The sequence below is a fragment of the Hippopotamus amphibius genome, chromosome 9, assembly GCF_030028045.1.
Source record: "Hippopotamus amphibius kiboko isolate mHipAmp2 chromosome 9, mHipAmp2.hap2, whole genome shotgun sequence".
Classification (NCBI taxonomy): domain Eukaryota; kingdom Metazoa; phylum Chordata; class Mammalia; order Artiodactyla; family Hippopotamidae; genus Hippopotamus; species Hippopotamus amphibius.
Window position 1 is genome coordinate 113,025,711 of NC_080194.1, and position 20,422 is coordinate 113,046,132.

A 20,422-nucleotide genomic window follows, 5' to 3' on the forward strand; every position below is an offset into this window, starting at 1 on the left:
GGTTACCTCGGGAAGGGTGTGGGGCTTGGGTGTGTTGACAGGTAAAAGGGAAATCTAGTTTTGCTGTCTTTCTGTATTGCTTGAATCTTGTATAGAGTCGACCCTGGGGTATTGGTTCCAGGACCTGTCAAGGATGCTCAAGTCCCACAGCTGGCTCTCTGTATCTGTGGTCCGTCATCCACAGATTCAACCAAATGTTCATCATGTGGTACTGTATGAAGTATTTATTGAAAAAAACTCCAGGTATAAGTGGACCTGTGCAGTTTAAACCTGTGTTCAAGGGTCAACTGGAATATGTACTCCTGGGCTGTAGACAAATGTGAAAAACTTCAGTGCCCAACACTCCAATCCATCCATCCAGAAGTAGAACAAATTGCTCAGGTGGGAAGGAAGGGAAAATCTTCATCAGGACGTGGACAATATTCTCCTCATCCCTTCCTGATGCCAGGACCCAGCCCATTTCCGCCCCACCCCCCACCAGATGACCCACACGCACTTAAAGAGGAGCCAAAGGGCCTCATTGTAACACTCATTTTTATATAAATATCCGCATCATGTTACAGAATAAGCCCCACCGGGGGAAAAAGTCAACGCTGTTTTTGTTAAACCGACCCCTGCCTTCTAGGTTGGGCCCCAGCCTGGGGGCACCTGCTGCTTTGGGAAGGCTGGGGCTGCTGCCAAGAGGCTGCTGAAGAAGCTGCCTGTGTGGCCCACCCCCGGGCCGACCCCCTTCTTTGGTGTGTGGTACATGGTGACCTTCTCTGGTCCCCCTTAGCCTGGGGCAGGGTTCTGGGGAACAGGGGTCTGGAGAGCAGGGCCCAGGAATCCTGGGGGCACTTGGAAATAGAGTGGGGGGGGACCAAGCCACTAAGAGGTGGAGTCTGAAGCTCAAAGGTTGCGCCTTTGGGGATGGGGGCACACAGAGGTAATGGGAACGGGTGGGGGGGAACCTGGGCTGTCAGCCAAGCAGGAAGCATTTGCCCTTTTCTCTAGCCTACGTACCCAGGTCCCTTCCCCTGTTGGTCCACCTCCTGCTGGACCCCAGACTTCCAGGGATAAGCCCTGGGTTCCTGCCTGTTCCCTCCCAGCTCTTCCCCCTGTAATCCCCCCATTCCCCCACAGAGAGGCCAGAGGCTAGGAACACAGCACCAGTCTTAGGATTTAATTAACCAGAAAGGGGGATTATTGGGAGGGGCACCCCTGTAAAAATGTACAAAAGGTCTGGGGGGCTATGTGGAAGGGGAGATAAATATGTACATGGAACCCCCCTTCCTTTAGCCCCTCCTCCCCCAGCCCTGAGAGGGCATGAGGACTTGGGTGGTAGGTGAAGAGGAGGGGGGCACTTTGGCCTCTGGCTTAGTGAGCCCTTGGGGAGGCAGGCCAAGGGCCTAGGGGCCCTCATAAGGGGCGATGGTGCACCTCAGGAGACCATGAGCTATGACCTCTGAAATGACCCCCACTCTCATGTACACACACACACACACACACACACACACACACACACACACACACTCCTCTCTAGAGGCTTGTGACCTCTCCCCTCCCAGTGACCCCAAGATCCAACTGATGCTTGATCTCGTGGGGGTTGGGGCTTCTGCTCCCAGATTTCATGACCTCAGAGGTGCTGGTGAGGTCATGACCTCTGCCCTCCAGCCCTGGCTTGAAACCTCAGCTCTAGGACCTTGTCAAAAGAAAAGGGGGATGGAGCTATGCCCCTGCCCCTCCCCTTCCCTCACCTGTCAGCCCGGGCTGGGCCAGGGGCCCGAGGTGGGGAACTAGGCCGGGGGGCGGGCACAAGCGGAGGTGGTGCCCCCAAAAGGGCTCCTGGTGGGGTCTTGCTGAGAAGGTGAGGGGTTCCTGGGGCTGCCGTCGGTGGCGGCGGAGGAGCCAAGCGGCTGTACAGCAGAGGATGGGCAGGCTCTAGACCATAGAGGCGGGCAGCAGCCACAGCCCCTGGTCCAGTCAGCTCCTCGCCCGCCTCATAGAAGCGGGGTGGCCTAGAGAGGCGAGGAGGCCCTGCCAACCAGGCTGGCTCCAGGAAGCCAGCACAGCGCTCTGGAGGACTAGGACCCAGGAAGGGGGGTCCCCGGGGCCTCTCAAACAGCAGGTGAAGGCCTTGAGGCCCAGTGGTGGTGGCGGCGGCGGCGGCGGCGGCGGCGGCGGCAGCAGCGGCGGCGGCGGCGGCAGCGGCGGCCTCCTCCTTCCGCTCTTCCTTTACCCGCACGGATTCCTTAGCTGGCCGGGCCCCTTCCTCACCAGCCCGGGCCTTGGGAGTAGCAGGAGAAACTCGGAGCTGGGGCCGTGAGAAGGGGAGGTCCCTGGGGGCAGGTGAGGAAGGAGAGGATGAAGGTACACCAGAGGTCAGAGCGAGGGAAGCGGGGCAGAGGGTAGGGCAGGTGGGGAGCAGGGGGAAGCACACCTATCTTTCTCCTCCTTAGTGAGAGAGGGCTCCCTCCGCTCCACAGGCCGCTCCTTGTCTGAGCCTGGTGTCCGGGCGGCCTCAGGGGGCCGGACCCAGGCAGGAAAGGCCAGAGGACTGCGGTGCAGGCGGCCCCATGGGTCTGGGGGGGAGGCGAAGGCTGGTGGGGCCCCTGGGCTTTCTTTCTGGGCAAAGACGGCGCCGGAGTCTAGACAGAAGACAAAGCAGAAGGTGATGGGAGCCAGCAGTGGGAGGTCCCACTCAGGCATCCTCCCAGCCCCCTGCCTGAGCACATGAGCCCACGAGCCCACTGCCACCGCCCCCACCCCACTCCACCCGGCACTCACTGAATGTGGGGCTGCCCAGGCCTCCAAAGGCCCCGTTGGAGAGGGCAGCCAAGGAGGCGAAGCTTGTGGGACGCCCAAAGGGATCTGTGGGAGAAAACGGGGACGGTCAGAGTATGGGCAGCCAGCGCCGAGCAGGTGTCAAGGGCTGGCAGTGTAGAGGTTGATCAGCAAACAGACCCCAGAAAGGCCCCAAGCGTCAATGTGCAACAAGTTGTTTAACCTCACAAGCTCCATGAGGCAGACGGGATCATTCCCACTTAAAGATAATGAAACAGGCTCAGAGAGGTGAAGTGACCTGTCAATCAATGGTCATCTAACCAGCTAGCGGTACCCCTAATCCAGGGCCTCTGACTCCAGAGGTCAGGCTCTTACCCCACAGCCACCCAGACCACCTCTACAGCAAGCCACTCGCCTGAAGACCTCTGCTAGCTTCCTCCCACCTGCATGCAGGGCTGCTCCCAACTCGACCCCAACTATGTGGATACGTCACGTAGCCAGTTGGAACGCCTAACTAGGCAGGTATAGGAAACTCACAATCTCCTCTTTTAAGAACACCTTTCCCTAGGCCAGCAGTCTCAATTCCTCGTCCATCCAAACCCAGGATAAACCTCCCCAAGAAGCCTGCTGAGATCACTGGGAGCCAGTGACCATGCTCTCCACTGGGCCTGCACAACCTTCCTCCACTCCCCCCTCCCGGGTGGCAAACTCCCCCTACCACTGGCTAGTTCAGAAGCCGTGACTGAGCTGGCAGGGACTGGCGCTGATGGCTCTGCCCTTCCCTATGCCATTTTACAGATGATGAGATCAAGGCTCAGATGGGGTAGAGTAACTTGCCCAAGGTCACAAAGCAAGTGGAACCAGGTCTACCCTCCATTCCAGCTGCCTCTCAAGTCTAACTTCTATCCCCAGCTTTACACCTCCTGAAAGTCAGGGACAAGGCTCAGGTTGCCCAACATGCCTTTGGCTCTTACCAATGTGGGTGCTGGGGCTCAGAAAGGGTCCGTGGGCCCCGGGAGCTGCCGTGAAAGGGTTGGCTGCAGCGTGGACGGCACCTGGGGCAGAGAGGTGGGAGATTCTGATGAGGCTGAGTGGGCGCAAGGTGGGCCTTGGGCTACAGATGGGCAACCTCAGGCCCAGAGAGGGCTGGCCAGACTCACCAGTCGCAGTGAAGAGGGAGGCGGCCGGGTGGGAGAGCTCCTGCCCAGGGGGCAGGGCCCCATAGGGCCCCGGAAGGCAGGGCAGGAGGTCGTTCCGAAAGTCAAGCTTGTGGGAGTCGCCCTGCATGGGACAGGGAGAGGGGCAGTTGAGTGAGAGCCAGGTGTGGGCCCGCTCTTGCTCTTCCACCCCGAAGCCCCATCCGAGGGCTGCCTGACGCCAAGATGGGGCTGGGGGGGGGGGCCTCTGCCTCTCTCAGAGCCTTCTCTGACCACCCCCCAGTTAGCAAGAGAACCTAGTACTAACTGTGGAATTGCTCAGGCAGTAACCAGGGACAGGAGAGGACATTTTTGGCCAAGATTCTGCCAAGCACCGCTGAAGGTAGACGCCCAGAGCTCAGGCGGGCCCGCTCTCCCAGCCCTCCGGCCCCAGTACCTTCATCTTTTCCTGGTGTCTCAGGATCATGTAAGCCACGCGCACGTGCATGGCGCACCACTTCCCTGGTTTCTGCCGCCCCAGAAGGATGACCAAAGGGAAAGGGAAGGAAAGAACGTTCACTCATCACCCACTCCAGACCTGGCCCTGGGCCCAGCCTCATCACACAACAGCCCCACTCATCACCCCTACATCTGAGGGATGACCAGGTTCATTTCACAGCCTAGGAAACTGAGGCTCAGAGAGATAAACTATCTTGCCCAAGGTCCCACGGCCAGCTGTGTGTGAACCCAGGTCTGCGGTCTGCAAGCCTTTCACTTTCTGCTGTTCCACATCTGGCTGCCTCCACGTCTTGGGCTTCTTGCTTATTCCCAAGCAAGACCCCCCCTCACACAAATACCCTGACGCCAGCCCCCAACCTCATGCAGCCTGAGGTCCTCACCAAACTCACCCTCAAAGGTGGCCGGAAATGGTCAGGGATCTGGGAATGGCAAAGCAGAGATTGGAGGCAGTTCAGACCTGTTTACTGACCTGGGCACCTCATCTCCACAGTCCCCAGTGCCCCACCAAACACTTCCCTGAGAGACCGTGTGCGGCTCCCTCAAACCTTTCCTTTCCCCATCTCTCTCACTCTGGGCACCCCGCCTCCAGCACCAAGTTGATGCACCTGGCCCCAAGGAGGTACCCTGCTTGGAAGGCTGCGGAGTGGGTTAGTGGGCAGGGCAGGCAGGACAGGTTTCTCAGAGAAGAACAGTAGCTACCCGATCGACAGCTTTATATAGTGAGGATCTGCTTATAATTTCTTTAGGAAAAAACCTTTACCAGTGTTAAAAAAAAAACTGGTCTAATCTCTCCTTTAGGAAACACAACCTATGCTTTTCATGATGTTCCCAGAGCCCTGGGCTTGAAGGCTGCTCCCCACGTCACTTCACAAAGGGGCAGCTTATCTTTTCATTGTTTTATGGACAGAACTTCCTGGTATGATGTCATTTGAAAAAAGAGTGCTGTGACTTAAAAAATTCAAAAACCCCTACAAAACCCACTGTCCTAGTAATCTTATTTCTGGGGCAACTTCATGAAATTCATCTCTCTCGTGCCTAAGAAATCCTTCATTTACAGAAATTCCCTCTCCTCAGATTCTCAGGGACACCCCTGACCATACATTAAAGGGAGGGCTCAATGGTTTACTCTCAGGTCAACCCTGCTCTCCCTCAAGAGATCTTCCAGCTCCCCGAGGACCTGCCTTGGCCCCCCTCACCTGTGTTCCCTTTTGGGGAAGCCCGCTCGGCACTGGCCCCAGTCGTGGTGGCAGCTCGGGGTTCGTGCTCTGGGAAAGGGGAGTGGAGGGACCAGTCAGGAGAACTGACACCAAGCATAAAAGGGGTCTAGAACCAAGCTGGGGGCTGGGACAGGGAGGGAGCATGGCTTTGGAGAAAGCTGGGTCCACAAGGGGAAGGCAGGAGGATGGGCATGGTTTGGGAGAATGGGAAAGTAAGTGGATCCGGGGGTGTCTGGGTTTGTAAGGGGTGGGAGGTGGTGGTGGTGTCTGGATTGGGAGCTCACCTTGGGCTGGAAGGCCCCCTGCAGGGAGCCAAAGGAGACAGCCGGCGGGAGGCCCGGAGGTAGGCCGGGCACTGCGGGAGGGAAGGCCGTGTACGGCTGCGGAGAGAAGGGGACTAGTCCAAGCTGGGGGTGGAGGTGCAGCCCATCTCTGGTCTGCCCATCAGTCCTCTGGCCTCCACCCTAAACCCCCCACAGGGAGCTCTCCCAGGCTCAAGGCTCTTGCTTTTGCAACTGAAGACTGGACCCCAACAGTCAGGGCCACACGCACTGATGCATCCATGTCCACACACCACATACACATACATACACACACACACACACACACACGCACACTCACATTATGCCGGAAAAGGCCTTCCATCTTTCCTGGATATTTCTCAAACTAGGGAAGAGAAGGGAAGAGTAAGCTGCCAGCCAGGAACCCAGGGCCTTCCCCTGGAAGCCATACCCTCCCCCCAGGTCTCTGAGCCTCGTCACCAGCCCAATGAGCAGCTCACCATGTGGGGGCCGTGGGGTGGCAGCAGGCCCGGGGGGTAAGGGGTGAAGTGCTGGTGGGTGTGCTGGTGGGTGTGCTGGTGCTGGTGGTTGTGCTGGTGGAACTGGAAGGCCAGGGGCCGGGCCGAGCCCCCTGCCCCCACCACCTCGGGGCCACCCTGGGCATTCAGGTAGCGAGAGTTCAGGTCCTGGCCGATCAGGTCCTGCTCTGTGGGAGGGGAGGGGGAGAAGGCTTTAATATTTGTAGCCACCATGTCAGCCTCCTTGGGCCCAGGTGACTGGCCTTGCCTTCTGGCCTTGAGCCACTCCCTCCTCAAGCCCTGCTGCTTGCTAAGGTCCAGATGCCCCAAAGCCAACTGGGCCCAAGCCCGGGGCCATGGCCCCCCACCCCCCGGCCAGGACCCCAAACTCACCAGAAAGGGCGTTAGCGGCTGAGGCCCCAGGGTGCCCTGGCACCTGCAGCAGGGGTGGGGGTGGGGGCAGGGTGGGGCCAGGGGAGAACAAGGAGGGGTGGTGGGGTGGCGGGGGGGGCCGCAGCCCAGGGGGGGGGAAGCTGTGGGTGGATAAAGGCAGGGGCAGTGAGGGCGTCGGGGGCCGGTGAGTGAGCTGCGCGGACGAGGAGGAGGCAGATGAGGAGGAAGAGGACGAAGAGGATGATGAGGGGGGAGGCTGAGCCACGGGAGGGGCCGGGGCCTTGGGGGGCGGCCGTGAAGAGCTGGGGAGAGAAGTGGGGAGATGAGTGAGGGGTTGGGAGGTGCCAGCTCTGACGGGAGGGAGTCAGAAGCCTGGGCGATACCTTGACCCTGGTTCTCCAACATGGAAGGTGGTAGAACCCGGCCCCCAGGAACCCCCCCCACCCCCACCCAGGGAACCCATCCTCAGACTGAGGTACCTCCCACACCCAACAACCCCCTCTCTCCCTTTCCAGGTCTCTTCTTCCACACAGCTGCCTCTGACGCCTCTGGCCACGTGACTTTCTCTTTTCTGACTCAACCACAGCACAAAACATATCATTCACTTTGACGCTTAATTACAACAGGCCGCCTGGGTTCCCACCCTAAGACAGTGGAAGCAGCGCCGCACTGGCCTGGCCTGGGAGTCAGGAGACCTGAATTCTAGGCCCATCTTGCCATTAACACCCTGGGTGACCTTGAGCAAGTCACTGCCCCTCTCTGAGCCTTAGTTTTCTCAATCATAAGAAAATGAAGATGGTAACAATAAAAACAGAAATAGCATCAATGACAAGAATAGTGTCAGTAACTCTTACCCTTTAGTGAGCACTTACTGTAGGCCAAGTGCTGTCACCTGCTTTATATGCTAATCCAAGTCTCCAATATTCCACATCACCTTCCCAATTGCTGCCGCATCCATGGAACCCCCGCACCGTTTACTTCTTTAACTTAATTCAGTTTCTTTTTTACTTAGCCTCACCAAGCAATAACATGTGAAATCAAGAGGTTGAGATACTACTCATATTTTTTTAAAGCACATCCAAGCTGAAAAAACTTTATTCACACAACATCTAAAATCCTCTCACATACCACTAACAAAGAGTGTACACACTTTGGGAAACACTGCATTAACTCATGATCAATCCTCACAACAGCTTTACAGTGAAGGTTCTATTATCATTTCACTTTACAGAGAAAAGAAATTGAGGCTCAGAGAGGTTAAGTGACTTGTCAAAATTCACACAGCCATTAAGTGGCAGAGCAAGAATTTGAATCCAGGTCTGACTGACACTAAAGCCAGCACTCTTAATCATCATGTCAGCATTTCCCAAAGTATGTCCCAAAGAACACTATTCCTAGCAGATGCACCTTGCAAAAATGTCTCACCAGCAAATAAAATTGGGAAACGGCACAAACTGGATTCCCCTGTATGTAAATATATAAAGAGTTCTGATAACTCCTGTAGTAATCTCTTTAGATTTGTTCCACCCAGTGTCTCTCAAACTTTTTAGCCTCCAAACCCCTTTTCAAGCCACACCCCACAGGTACCATCCCACGCTCCAGCCACAGAATGCAGGGGCTGGCACCAAAATGACCAGGTCTTTCCAGACCAGGCCAAACCCCTGGACCACTCACCTGCCAGTGCTGAGGTCCAGGCTGCTGCCATAGGGGGAAGTGCGGAGGCCAAAAGGCGAGACCCGAAGCTGCAGCTGGGGCTGGGGTGGGGGTGGCAGACTGGGGGCGGCCGGCAGGGGTGCAGGGGATGAGACAGGAGGCCGAGGGGCCGGTGGAGGCGGTGGTTCCTTCGGGGGGAAAGGCACTAGCAGCGGGTCGGGCCCTGGGGGCTGTTCCTGGCTCCGCTCCAGGCCCGACACTTTAGGGACTACGGAGAGTTTTGCTTCACAGTTCCCATTGAAGGCGCCGTGGGGGCCCGAGGCTGTGAGGGCAGGAAGGCAGACATATTCAGTTGAAGTCCGTGCTCACCCAATTTCCCTCCCTTGTCTCCAACCCCAGCCCTTGGGACCAACCTTTGCTGGTTGAGACAGTGAAGGACGGGTCGAGGTCATCATCAGAGACCTGGGGAAGAAGGATAGGGACAGGGTTAGGTTCTGGTCAGGTCAGGCCTTCATCCAGGAAGGCCAACAGCCTTTGGAGTCTGCTAGGAACTGGTAGTGGTGACAAGTCTATTCCAACAGCTTAGCTGAAATCCACCAAAGACTGTGGGCTCTAGGGGGCTCTATGGGGGGAAGGGTGGAGCAACTGAGCTTGAGAATCTGATAGACCAGGAGGACTGAGTTGAGGCAGCAGTGAAGTAGCAGAGAAACAGTCAAATCAAAGCAAAAATGTCAGATGTCACTAACTGCTGGCCCACACGCCTACCTGGCTTACAGATTTGTTTGGTTCATAAATGTTAGCAAAGTTTTTAAACTAATTGCTGATATTTAGAAGTCCAGAGATTCCTCATGAAAACTCAGACTTGCAGGTTCTCTTGAGAACGGACCCCTATTGCCCCAATCGTGGCTGCCCTGTTTGCATGGATAAGTACTATCTGGTTCACCACAGCCTATCCAGTCAACTTTTTAAACTACAGTAAGACACATATCAGGGAGTACAAACTTAGTCAGGTACAGGAGTAGAGCATCAACTGCTACGACACTGTTTCAAAACTAGCACATCAGCCCTATGCGTAAAACAAAATACACCTTTACAGAACACGTTCTTACACTAACTATAACGGTTTCGTATCCTCAGTGCCACGACCATAGTCTCTGCTCAGACTCTAATCTACAAGAGCAGATGAATAGTCAGCAGGAAGGACCAAACAGGTTCCACAGCCACCCCAGGTTTCTGTGGCGAACCAGTGATACCTCCAAGGGCTTTGGAAAGGCATGGGCCTTCGGTTCTTTGGTCAACTGGCTCTAGTTACCAAATACAACTTGTCGTTTATTTTCTCAATCCCCCACCCCATGCTTCCTCCCCCAAGATCTAATTCTGGCTCAACGTAACTCACTCACATTCCCCACTTAAGGGAAGGCTCTGTCTGCTGCACAAGGAAACTTTTAAGCTGCAGTTCATTTTGACCTGTAACATTGTCCACCCAACAAGTTCTAGCCCCACTCACCCTTTCGTCCAGATCGCTTTCCGCATCACACTGGGAAGAAGGAAAGACAGAGGTGTCACAAGAGGGAAGAGAAGCGGGGGCCCAAGGTCGAGAGGGGAGTTTCAGACAGGGAGTGAAAGGGGAGGGGCCAGTACAGGTGGAGAGCACTTACTATGTATCCAGCTTCCAGAGAATGACGGGAGGAGGCCTGAGAAAGACCAGAGTCCAGAGGTAAGGGAGGCTGCCTGGAGAGGCCTTTGGATAAAGTCTAAACTCCTGGGCAAGACACTCAAGGCCCTTCATGACCTGTTCTCAATCTCTTTCTACTGTCCACCCCTGTTCCCAATGCTCTGGCAATTTTTCAAATATACCAGATTCTCACATCTCTGTGCTTTTGCCCAAAAGAACTTAGCCCTGTTTCTCTTCTTAGCAACCTTATGACTATTCTTCAAGGCCTGACTAAGACATCCCAGGGGGCTTTCCCTAACCACAATTCTCCTCCCATGCCCCAGGCAGAATGAGTGGCTTCCTCATGTGGGTTTCTGCAGCATCTCTCCCAGATCTCTGCCTTCTGTTGCTTCTAAGGTTTTGGTCTAGGTATTTGCTCAAAGATTGTTTCTTTCCTGCTAGACGCTGACTTGAAAAGGTGTGCAGAGACCATATCTAACTTATGATTCAACTAAGTCCCTTTGATACATCTCTGAATTATCAATATGTTTGAGGCAGACCTAGTGTCAGCCAAAAGCAGGCAAGTCTGACTGTAGACACATCTTTATCAGGCCTGGATGGGGCAGTGGAAGCTCAAATTTGCTCTGTCTTTCTCTTTGCCCTTAGACACTGGGGTCACTGTTTACCATGGGTACCAACACTGCTGACAGACAACAGGTCTATGTAAAGAACATTCTACCCAGCGTTTTAAAGGACAGGAATCTGGGACAAGCTCACCTCTTTCCTTCTCCGCTTATTGGGCCATTTTCGGGCCCGATCCCCAGAGGGCCGGCCAGGCTCTCGATCAGAGCTGTCCCCTGGCTCCCCAGTTGCCCCACTGGAGCCCCCCCTCTTCCGTTTCCCAGAATGCTTCAGCCGATGCTCCAGTCGCTCTGGGGGCTGAAGAGACGCATCCTTCTGTGAAGGAGGAGGTGGAACTAAAGTAGACGGAGAAAGGAAAACTCCCGACCTCTCTAGGGGTGACCAGGCTACCAAAGTGGCTCTCAGGCCGGGTAACCTGGTTGGTCCCTGGAGACTAGCTCTACCTCCTCCCACCCCAGGGTGGGGCAGAGGCCTGGCCAGAGGAGCCGGTTGCTCTGGTTTGGGGTGCCAGCATTCCCCCCTCAACTCCACCCACTCCTGGCACCGTACCCTTCTCTCTGGCTCTCTGAAGCCCCCAAAGGTCCCCGGCCCCATCAGGCCCCACCTGCAAGGCCTCGAGGCTGGCGAAGCTGGCGATGGCGAAACCATCGATCAAGTCCTCCTCCTCTTCTTCCTCCTCCTCAGGCTCCTCCTCGGCCTCCCCATCGTCTGCGCCCCCCTCCTCCTCCTCCTCCTCCTCCTCCCCGCGGCTGCCCGAGCCAGCAGGCCGCTTCCGAGCTCGGGGTCGCGGGGGCCGAGGCCTAGGACGCGGCCGCCGCCGTCTCGGGCCTCCGGGCCGCTCTCCAGACGAAGCTGACGACCAGGGTCTGGCGGGCGGCGGCGGCGACGACGAGGACGAGGAGCCGCGCGGGGCGGCCAACAGGGCCCGGGGCGCGTCGCCGCCAGGACCTCGGCGGCGCCGCTGCTCCCGGTCTCGGTCTCGGCGCGAGCAGCGCCGCCGCCGCCGCTCCCCCTCGGCGGCCCAGCCCGGGCCCGGAGCCGCGGCCGCTGCCGTCTCCATGGCGACCGCCCTCAGCGCCGCATCCGGAGGCGGCGGGCCCCGAAGCGGCCTGTCCGCAGGCCCGGGGTCGCAGGCGCGGCGCTGGCGACTGCACAGGGACGAGAGGGCCACGGCTTCCCCTTTAAAGCACGATCCGCTGGCCCCGAGCTTGACCCAAGGCCAAGGCCTGGGGAGCCGGCGCCGCCCCCGGGGCGACAAGCCTGAGAGCCCCCCCCTGTGGGGCCGGCGGGGCCGAGACGGCGAAAACGGGGCGGCCGTCCCTTTAAGGCAAGGCCTCAAGTTGTCCAGCCCCTGGCCCCTTTAAGACGACCCGACGGTGTCCGACCGGCCTAGTTCGGTGGCCGCCCCCTGCCAGGAGTCGAGACAAGTCTCCCCGAGGAAGAGGAAGGGCCACCCCTTTAAAATGGGTCGAAAGCTCGCCCCGAAACGCAGACCTTCCCTTTAAAAGTGCCTCAAGTCCTCCGGCTGGAAGAGGCCACCCCTTTAAGGAGTCCAGGGTTCTCCAAACAGCAGGCCACCCCTTTAAGGGCTCGGGAGTTAGTTTCTAGTCCTCCAAAAGCGGCCACTTCCCCTTTAAGTTGAATTTAAAGGACTTCTTGCGTGGGGGAGAAGTGGCGGTGAGAATCCCCACTCGGTCCAATTCTCCCAACAGCACAGTTCTCAATTTGTCAGCGTCTGTTCGGTGGCTTCCCCTTTAAAGGCTGGCGTTGTAGTCCGCCGAGATCAGTGGCCACCCCTTTAAGGAGATTTAAAGGGGCCTCTTCCAGGCCCAGCTCTTCCAGCCTCCGCCTCCGGTCGCCATGAAAGGCTCGAGGGGGGGGCGGGGCCGCGGGGCCAGCCCTCCAAAGCCCCGGATGTGAGGCAACGGTGACGGGTAGAGCTTGTCTGTCTGCCGACATAAAAGTCTCTTCCTCCTTTCCTCCGTCTCTGTCCGACTTGCGTCTTAAGGGATCTGGAACGGCTGTTGGGCAGCGGGGGAGCTCCAGCTCACCCTCCTCTCGTCCCCTTTGGAGTCTCAGGCCGCTTCTCCGCCAGGACTTCCCTGCCCCTCCTCCCTCTTCCTCCTCAACCTACGCCTCCTTCCTCTCTCTGCCTCCTCCCACTCTCCGCCCACTTCCCCCTCACCCCTCTACAGCCGTAGTCGTTGATAGGTTGAGAAGTGTACGACAAGACGAAGGGCGGTTACCTATTACTCACTACCGCCCTCAAATCTTGGATTGGATATGTCATATTAGCTCCTCCCTTCACCAAGTCTTGTGACTCGACTGGTTAGAAGTAGGTGCTTGGGGCGGTCCTCCAGGTAACCCCGCCTCTTCCTGCTCTTCGCTCATTGGTCCGTCTCCTGGTGGCGTCAAGGCAGGAATCTGGATGTGGTGCGCGAGTCCTAGATGACGGTTGGCCGCTGGGCGGCGCGCGGCCGCGGAAGGTCCCTGTCGATAGCTAGCTACGTCTTCTCTGCCTTTCCGCTGCTTCACTTAGCCCACAGGCTGCCTGGCTTTTCGCGCACGCGCGTGGTAATACCACCATCCGGCTGGCAGCTCAGCGGGATCCCCCGCTGTGCGTGATGGCTCGACCACGCGGTGTGCTTTAAGAGCGCCGCTCGCGGGGGAAGGAAACTGCATCCCGTCATCGCTCGGTGCAGTGGGAGAGTCCTGGCCTGGGGTCTGCGCGTGTTAACAAGAAAAAAACACCTTGCACAGTGTGCCGGGCATCTTCTCACGTATTAACTCATTTGACAGTGAGACGTCTCTTAGGAAAGGACTGCTATCAGACCCATTTTAGGGAAGGGGAGGGGAATTAATGCACATTTAATTTCCTAACCAGGATTTGGACTAAAGAAGCTTAGCTCCAGTCTGTGCTCTTGGCCACTGCTCTATTCTGCTTCTAAGTTATGAATGATGCAGAGTGCTGCTTGTGTCCTCTGGTGGCTTGGGTTACCCTTTTAATGTGGACATTGCACAGACAGCCAGTCAACTTGCTTTCTTATGTATAAAATGGGTATAATTCTCACAGGGCTATATGCAGGTCGATTACCTGTAGCAGGTTGTTGTAGGTGCTTAATTACAGCTGATTACTCTTAGCTCTTGAATCTAGCAGCAGATATCTGGCCTGCGTGTTAGGAGGAACTCAAGGCCATCTTGAACAACACCTTAGTGCACTGTGAGACTTTGTCTCCTCCTGTTTTTTTTTGCCGCGCTGCCTGGCATGTGGGATCTTAGTCCCCCAACCAGGGATTGAACCGATGCCCCTTGAAGTGGAAGCTCGAAGTCCTAACCGCTGGACCGCCAGGGAATTCCCTTAGTTTCTTCCTCAGTATCCCTCCACATAGGAAAATTCTTAAATCAAGAGGATTTCCCTGGTGGCACAGTGGTTATGAATCCGCCTGCCGAAGCAGGGGACACGGGTTCAGGCCTGGTCCGGGAAGATCCCACATACCGTGGAGCTACTAAGCCCGTGTAGCACAACTACTGAGCCTGCACTCTAGAACCCACGAGGCGCAACTACTGAAACCCATGTGCTGTAGGGGCTTGCATGCTGCAACTACTGAAGCCTGCATACCTAGAGCCCATGCTCCGCAACAAGCCACTGCAACGAGAAGCCCACACACCGCAATGAAGAAGAGCCCCTGCCCGCCACAACTAGAGAAAGCCCATGCACAGCAATGAAGACCCAACACAGCCAAAAAAAAGAGGGTATCTCCAATGGCCATTTCTCTGTCCCCCTCTTTATATCCAACCTTCATCATCTTCCCTGGTACCTCCCCCATTTCCCAGTTTTGGACACCAAAGTAGAAACATCAGACAGTACTGCCAGTTAAACTCAGCTAGAGACATACAAAAGTATCAGAAACATATCGAAAACTTTACTAGAAACATAGAGAAAAAATATATAACTAAGAGACATCCCCTCCCTCCAGGACGGATGGACAGATGGACAGAGAAACAGATGGAGCTTCTAAGTCCGATGGGGCTGCTCTGGATCCGCTTCCTCCTCCTCCAGGAGCAAAGCATCCAGCTCCTGCAGTCGCTGCTGCAGCAGGGGTCCTACATCTGGGCTGGGGGCCAGATTGGGAGTAAGGGTCCTGCCGGCTGCAGCCCGGGCCCCACGAGATGGCCGCCGGGATCGAGGAAGACTGCTGTCCCTAAACTCTACAGTCCTCCGGAGCTTCCTTGAACTGGTGAAAATCAGAGTCCCGTTGCGCTCCCGGGGTTCCTCGAAGATGGTCTCAAAGGTCCTGGACCAGGCAGGGAGGAGTGCTGGTTACCAGCATGCCCCCTGGTTCCAGCATTCCCTCTGTCACCCCCAAGCCTTCAAAGTTTCTCACCTCCTGGTTGTGGGTGACTGGTAATTCTTGTTGGTGTAAATTTCTTCCAAGCTGAACTCCTTCTTGTTCAACCTGCGAGCAAAGAGCAGAGGCCACTTGGTACAGATCAACCGGTTTGCAAGGCAGAAATAGAGACCCAGATGTAGAGAACAAACATATGGACACCAAGTGGGGAAAGTGGGGAGGGTTGGGGGGGGAATGAATTGGGAGATTGGGATACCAAATTGTACACTCTAAATATATGCAGTTTATTGTATATTAACTGTATCTCAATAGAAGTTCTTGAAAAAGAAAAAAGAGCAGAGGCCACTGAGAAACCTGGGGCCAGTGGGCCTGGAGAAGGAATAAGCAATGCCTTGTCTGTATTTCAGTTTCTAGAACATGCCAGGAGTGCTGCCTGAGGCAGACGGTTCTAAGCACAAACCATGTCCAGACCAAAATGACTCCTCCAAGTTGGACTGGGCTCCCTGAGAGGAGACAAAGCCACACTCAGGGGATCTGAGCCTTCACCTGGTTGGCCAAGGCAGCTCCATTCACAATAAGCCTCTCACCTGATTGGTCGAGGCAGCCCCATTGGTGTAAGGTTTAGTTGAGAACGGGCCGGTGTCCTGCGTATTCTGAATCGAGAAACCTTTCCCATGGTCTGCAAAAATGGGGCAGAAGGTAAAAGTGCAGCATGGGCTCAGGTTCCCACTTGTCTCCTCCCCCTTCATCTGTACCTCTACCTTGCTCTCGGGGTCTGAAAGCACCTGGTCTTCTGAGGCCCTTTTCTCCTTCCTCTTGGTTGAGCTCATCCTGCAGAGAAGGTCAAGGCTCAGGGCCAAAAAGATTCATAGCAACCACACCCCCATCTCCTGCCCACTGGATGCTAGGGAAGGAGGCTGGGCCCAGACTGTGGCCAGAGCTTTAAGGAGAGTTTATCAAGGGCACTACCTGGGTTCTGCAGGTTCAGAGAAGGAAGAAGTGGTTGCGGTAGATGAGCAAGATGTGACGAGGGGAGGAGAACCTCCCACTCCTCCAAGAGGGAAGACCTCTTTCCGGAGACAGGGCCGAGAGGGTGGCGGGGCTCGGGCCATCTCTCCACCACCCACAGTGTGCCGCCGAGGCCGTGGCCAGCTTGGGTGGGGTGGAGCAGGGGGCCAGCTGCAGGTATCTGAGCCGGGGGGCCCCAGATCAGGGCAGGAGTGGCTTCGGCCCAGAGAGGGCTTAGGGAGAGGTGCTGGGGGATTCTGGTCTTGGACCCGCCATTGGCGAATAGGGGGCCGGGGACTAACAGAAGCAGTGCCCTCGGCAGCCCTGGACTGCTCGGCCTCTGAGATGGCAATCTTCAACTCCAACTTCATGGGGGATGATGGGGGTGGGGGCCGTGGGGCTTTGTTGGGTGTGAGGAAGATGTCAGCAAAGCTCTCCAGCTTGGAGCGGACGGAATGGAAGAGGGGGGCCAAGCCCCAGGGACTGAGGCGGGGGCGTAAAAGGCTGGACGGCGGTGGGATCGATGGGGGCTCCAGAACAGGATCTGGGGCTGAGGAAAGGAGAGGGTCAGGTGGGTATTCCTCAGCTGCAGGTGTCTAAGCCCCACTTGGGTAGCCTTAGTCCCTCCCCCAAACACTAATCTTTGCCTGCAGAGGAATAAGCCCAACCCGAAAATACCAAGACCCAAATTTAGAAGTTAAGCTTCAGGTCTCTGAAGTCTAAACCCCATCTTCACACACCAAGCTCTGCCCTGGGAGGGGCTTAAGCCCCATCCCCACCTCTGCACCTCACACTTCTAAGCTCAGCTAGAATTTTCCAGAACCCCAAGTCTCATCCATCTGAGTCCTTACCTGGTGGTGGGCTCTCTGGAGGGTTTGCAGACAGGGCAGATGGCTGGAATGGGGGTTCCAGGTCCCTGCGTGGAGGCTTTGGCTGGTGAACCATCATCCTGGGCTCAGGTCTGGGGTGAAGGGGCAAGTTAAAGGCTGAGGAAGCTTCCAGATTCAGATCCCACCTGAGCCAGCACCTCCCCTGTCCCTTAAGGCTTCTGAAGGTGCTACAAGGAAGGACTGGACATGTAAATTCTGATGCCCCCAGCTCTGGCTGCCTGGATAATGGCTGTTGCCTACACATCCTGATAATCCCTTTCCCAGCCCTCTCACCTTCTCGCTGGGACGATGAAGTTGGGAGTCTTATCAGCAAAGCCCTAGATATAAACAGGGGATGTTTGTGGGGAGGCAGGGAAGCTGTGGCCTCCGTAGCTCCCCACATCCCGGCTCTCTCAGTTTCCGGATGCCTGCCTGGGTTCACACTAAAGACTTTTTCATATAGATCTTGGCTCAAGCAGCATCTTCCATCCTAAAACACTGTCCTGCTTGCTCTGAGCAAAATCCACCCCAGACTCTGCCCTCCTACCCCTGTCTTCTATGCCAACTGGCATGCTGCCCCCAGCTGAACACCTGACATCTTTCCTTGAAGTTCCCATACCTCAACCAGGGGTCTGGAGCTGGCAATGTCCTCCAGCATCACCACCAGAGTGGGCTGGGGGGCCTGGTCCACCTTTTGTGAAGGGCCCCCCTCTGGGCCAGGTGTTGCCCTTGATCGCCGCCTCAGGGTGGAAGGGGGCTGATGGACACGGCTCAAGGGCTCTCGGCATAAATGCAGTGGGTCGGGAGGCCTAGAGAGGGACCAGGAAGATCAGTGGGGCTCAGCTGTGTTCCCAGCTTACCCCCAATCCTGCCAAGCTCACCTGGCTTGTGGGGACCATGGGGCCTGTCGGGGTGGCGAGGCAGGTGGCTGATTGTGGATAGAATCCCGACGAGTTCTGCGGTGCCGTGGGGTGGAGATCTCCTCCTGGGGCACCAGGGGGACCTAGGAGAGGAAGAGGTGTCAAGAGCAAGGTGACGGAATGAGGCTGGACTGGATAGGGCCTCCCCATGCCTAACAGTGCCCTATGCCACAAAAATGACAGAAACTGTGGCTAGAATTCATCCAAGATCACCAAAGAAGAGATCAGCGATGCTCCTCAATTAAGGGCCAGATATGACAGTGTCCTGAGTTGCTGGTGTGGGACCTGGGTAATGTCACTCAGGTTATTTGAAGAAACAAAAAGGAGAGGGAGACCTGGAGCGAGACCTGCCCTATTTGTGGCCTCAGTTTTTCTAATCTGTGCAACGGAGCCAAAGACCTCAGCCTGCTTCCCAAGGATTGCCTAGAAGTTGGGCTGGGAAGAAAGCAGAAGGGTTTCTCATACTTAATTAAGAGTTGTAGGGATATGGTTTCAGCCCAACAGAGTTGGTAGTGGGGAATGGGCACCAGAGACCCTGCCCAATTCCAGGATGGAGAGCCAAGCAAAAACAAACAAAAAAACAACACAACAACAACACCACAAAAAAACACCTTTAGCATCAGGGAGGCTGCCTGATGGATGAGTGTGAGAATGAGGTGTTTGGACCTCAGTTATCCTCACTAGTGATCTAGTTTGCCTTTGGTACTGAGGGAGAAGGGGGCCTCTCAGTTCAAGGGGCTCACCATGTGGGCAGCCATGACATCTTCCAGAACCACGGCCAGGACCCGCCGAGAGGCTTTTTCCAAGGGTGAAGGAGCCCCGAGGGGCTGCAGCTTCGGCCGTTTGGGGCTCCTGGCTCTCCATACTGCTCGAGCCAGGGGCTGGCGGCACAGACGCTGCCGGCCTGGCGGGCTGGAGGATGATAGAAGCAGAGGACGGTAGCCTGAGCCTGTTGTTGGCTTTGTGGTTTCCCCGGTACGGCCACCAGGCTCCCCGTTTCCCGGGCTCAAGACAGGCGGGCGGGGTGCGCTCTCACCTGGAGTCCCCGGGCAAGTCCATGGGGGAAGCGGCGGCTCCGGGGAGTCCCTGGGGGATCCCAGGCTCCAGCCTGGGGTGAGGGGGGAGTGGGGGAGCGGGGAGTGAGGGCCAGCCCCTCCAGCGGGGCTCCGCCCTTCATGGTCCGCCCGCGGCTCCCGGTAGCCCACGGGCCGAAGCCCTGGGGCGCGTAAGGGCGCCCCCGCCTGGCTGCCGAGAACGGGTGTCTTCCCGCAACCGCCGCCGCGATCAGCGGATCACTCGCGCCCTGCCTGGGACGCGAGAACCTGGATTGCAGCGGCGCCAGCTCTCCCACGGCCCGAGCCTCGTGGGGCCTTTGTCCCTGCAGATTCCGCCTTGAGATCCCCCGGGATCTGCTGGGATCCCGGTCCTCGGAGGCTGTTTCCGCCGGATCCCTCTGCAATTCTCATCCACTCCCAGCGAGTGGCCAAGGACTCCGAAGCAATACTCCCAAACGCCGACGGTCCCCCCTCCTCCCACCAGATCCCCTAGACTGGATGCCTGCGTAAAGAATCCTACAGCGCGGTTCCTCCAAACAGACGCCGCGCGAGGGTCCTCCTCTCCCTGGGAGCTTCGGCTCCGCAAAGCTCCACTCGGACAGGGGCGGCCGGAGCTTGAACACCACGAACTCAGTCCGGATCCCCGGGGATCCACTGTCAAGCAGATACCCCCTTCACTCCAATCCCGGGAGGTCCCGCCCACAGACCCTCTCCCTCCGCCCTCCCCTGATCCCCGCCCAGCGCTCTCCCCAGCCCGGGACCAGATGCTTCAAAAGTTTCTTTCCCTCCCTCCTCCCGCCCTCTCTCCAGCCGCTCGGTGTCCTCCCCCGCGCGCCGCTCACCGCCGCCTCCCGCGGATCCCGGGTCTTCGACGGCTCCCACCTCCGGCTCCTTTAAAACTAGCCTTACCCACCACTGCCCAACCGCCGAGGGCCTTCTTCTCGGAGCCTTTGAGCACCGCCCAATCGCCGCTCCCCGTCTTCCGGGGTGGTGAGAAACTAAGTGAAGCCGCCTGGCGGCCATCATCCCTAGGGGCAAGAAGCCCAATTGGGCAGCGCCGCCATAGTAGTTGAGGGCAGGTTGCGCTGTCCTCGGTGAACCGAAGTGGGCCGGGGGGCGTCCTTTTCTCCGGCCAGTGAGTGGCCGAAGACTGTGGCAAGTTTCTTGAGATATTGAGGCAACTGTCGTGAAGCTAGGTTACCGCCACGTTTTTTAAGGGCATCTTCCGGTTCTTTCATTTTTAGGCCAATAAAACGTGAACTGAGTGCTAACGATATGTGAAATTCCCAATTTCCTAGAGAGGCCCCATTGACCCAGTTTCCAGTACCATCCTAGGTGCGTGAACCGGCTTCCCACGTTGCAGGGAAGAGTTTGGCAGGGGGTGGCGGGGGCCAGAGACTAGGACCGGTGCCGCCTCAGGCTCCTTTGCTCGCACGGTGTCCTGG

The 20,422-nt window shown here is 57.1% G+C and overlaps 2 protein-coding genes across 5 annotated transcripts; both read right to left on the reverse strand.

The window, feature by feature from the left end:
- Positions 1-516: 516 nt before the first annotated feature.
- Positions 517-12,939, reverse strand: FBRS (fibrosin). 3 transcript variants are annotated; one of them, XM_057750043.1, is made up of 18 exons: positions 11,381-12,939; positions 10,912-11,073; positions 10,139-10,174; positions 9,988-10,017; positions 8,894-8,942; positions 8,502-8,802; positions 6,828-7,129; positions 6,417-6,622; positions 6,257-6,301; positions 5,920-6,015; positions 5,615-5,683; positions 4,808-4,837; positions 4,357-4,428; positions 3,924-4,044; positions 3,738-3,818; positions 2,767-2,850; positions 2,420-2,627; positions 517-2,318 (listed from the first exon to the last, which is right to left on the reverse strand). In XM_057750043.1, exons 1-18 carry the CDS (start codon positions 11,834-11,836, stop codon positions 1,733-1,735), a joined length of 2,934 nt encoding a protein of 977 aa, XP_057606026.1. In that variant the 5' UTR covers positions 11,837-12,939; the 3' UTR covers positions 517-1,732. The 3 variants fall into 3 exon arrangements, with proteins under 3 accessions (XP_057606026.1, XP_057606025.1, XP_057606027.1); XM_057750042.1 differs by having other exon boundaries at positions 10,912-11,091; positions 11,381-12,938; XM_057750044.1 differs by lacking the exon at positions 9,988-10,017 and having other exon boundaries at positions 10,912-11,091; positions 11,381-12,938.
- A 1,740-nt stretch (positions 12,940-14,679) lies between these two features.
- Positions 14,680-20,131, reverse strand: PRR14 (proline rich 14). 2 transcript variants are annotated; one of them, XM_057695946.1, is made up of 12 exons: positions 19,820-20,119; positions 18,959-19,030; positions 18,666-18,834; positions 17,884-18,005; positions 17,622-17,811; positions 17,297-17,340; positions 16,985-17,094; positions 16,095-16,683; positions 15,887-15,956; positions 15,713-15,804; positions 15,162-15,233; positions 14,680-15,071 (listed from the first exon to the last, which is right to left on the reverse strand). In XM_057695946.1, exons 2-12 carry the CDS (start codon positions 18,979-18,981, stop codon positions 14,792-14,794), a joined length of 1,761 nt encoding a protein of 586 aa, XP_057551929.1. In that variant the 5' UTR covers positions 18,982-19,030; positions 19,820-20,119; the 3' UTR covers positions 14,680-14,791. The 2 variants fall into 2 exon arrangements, with proteins under 2 accessions (XP_057551929.1, XP_057551930.1); XM_057695947.1 differs by lacking the exon at positions 18,959-19,030 and having other exon boundaries at positions 19,820-20,131.
- Positions 20,132-20,422: the final 291 nt, after the last annotated feature.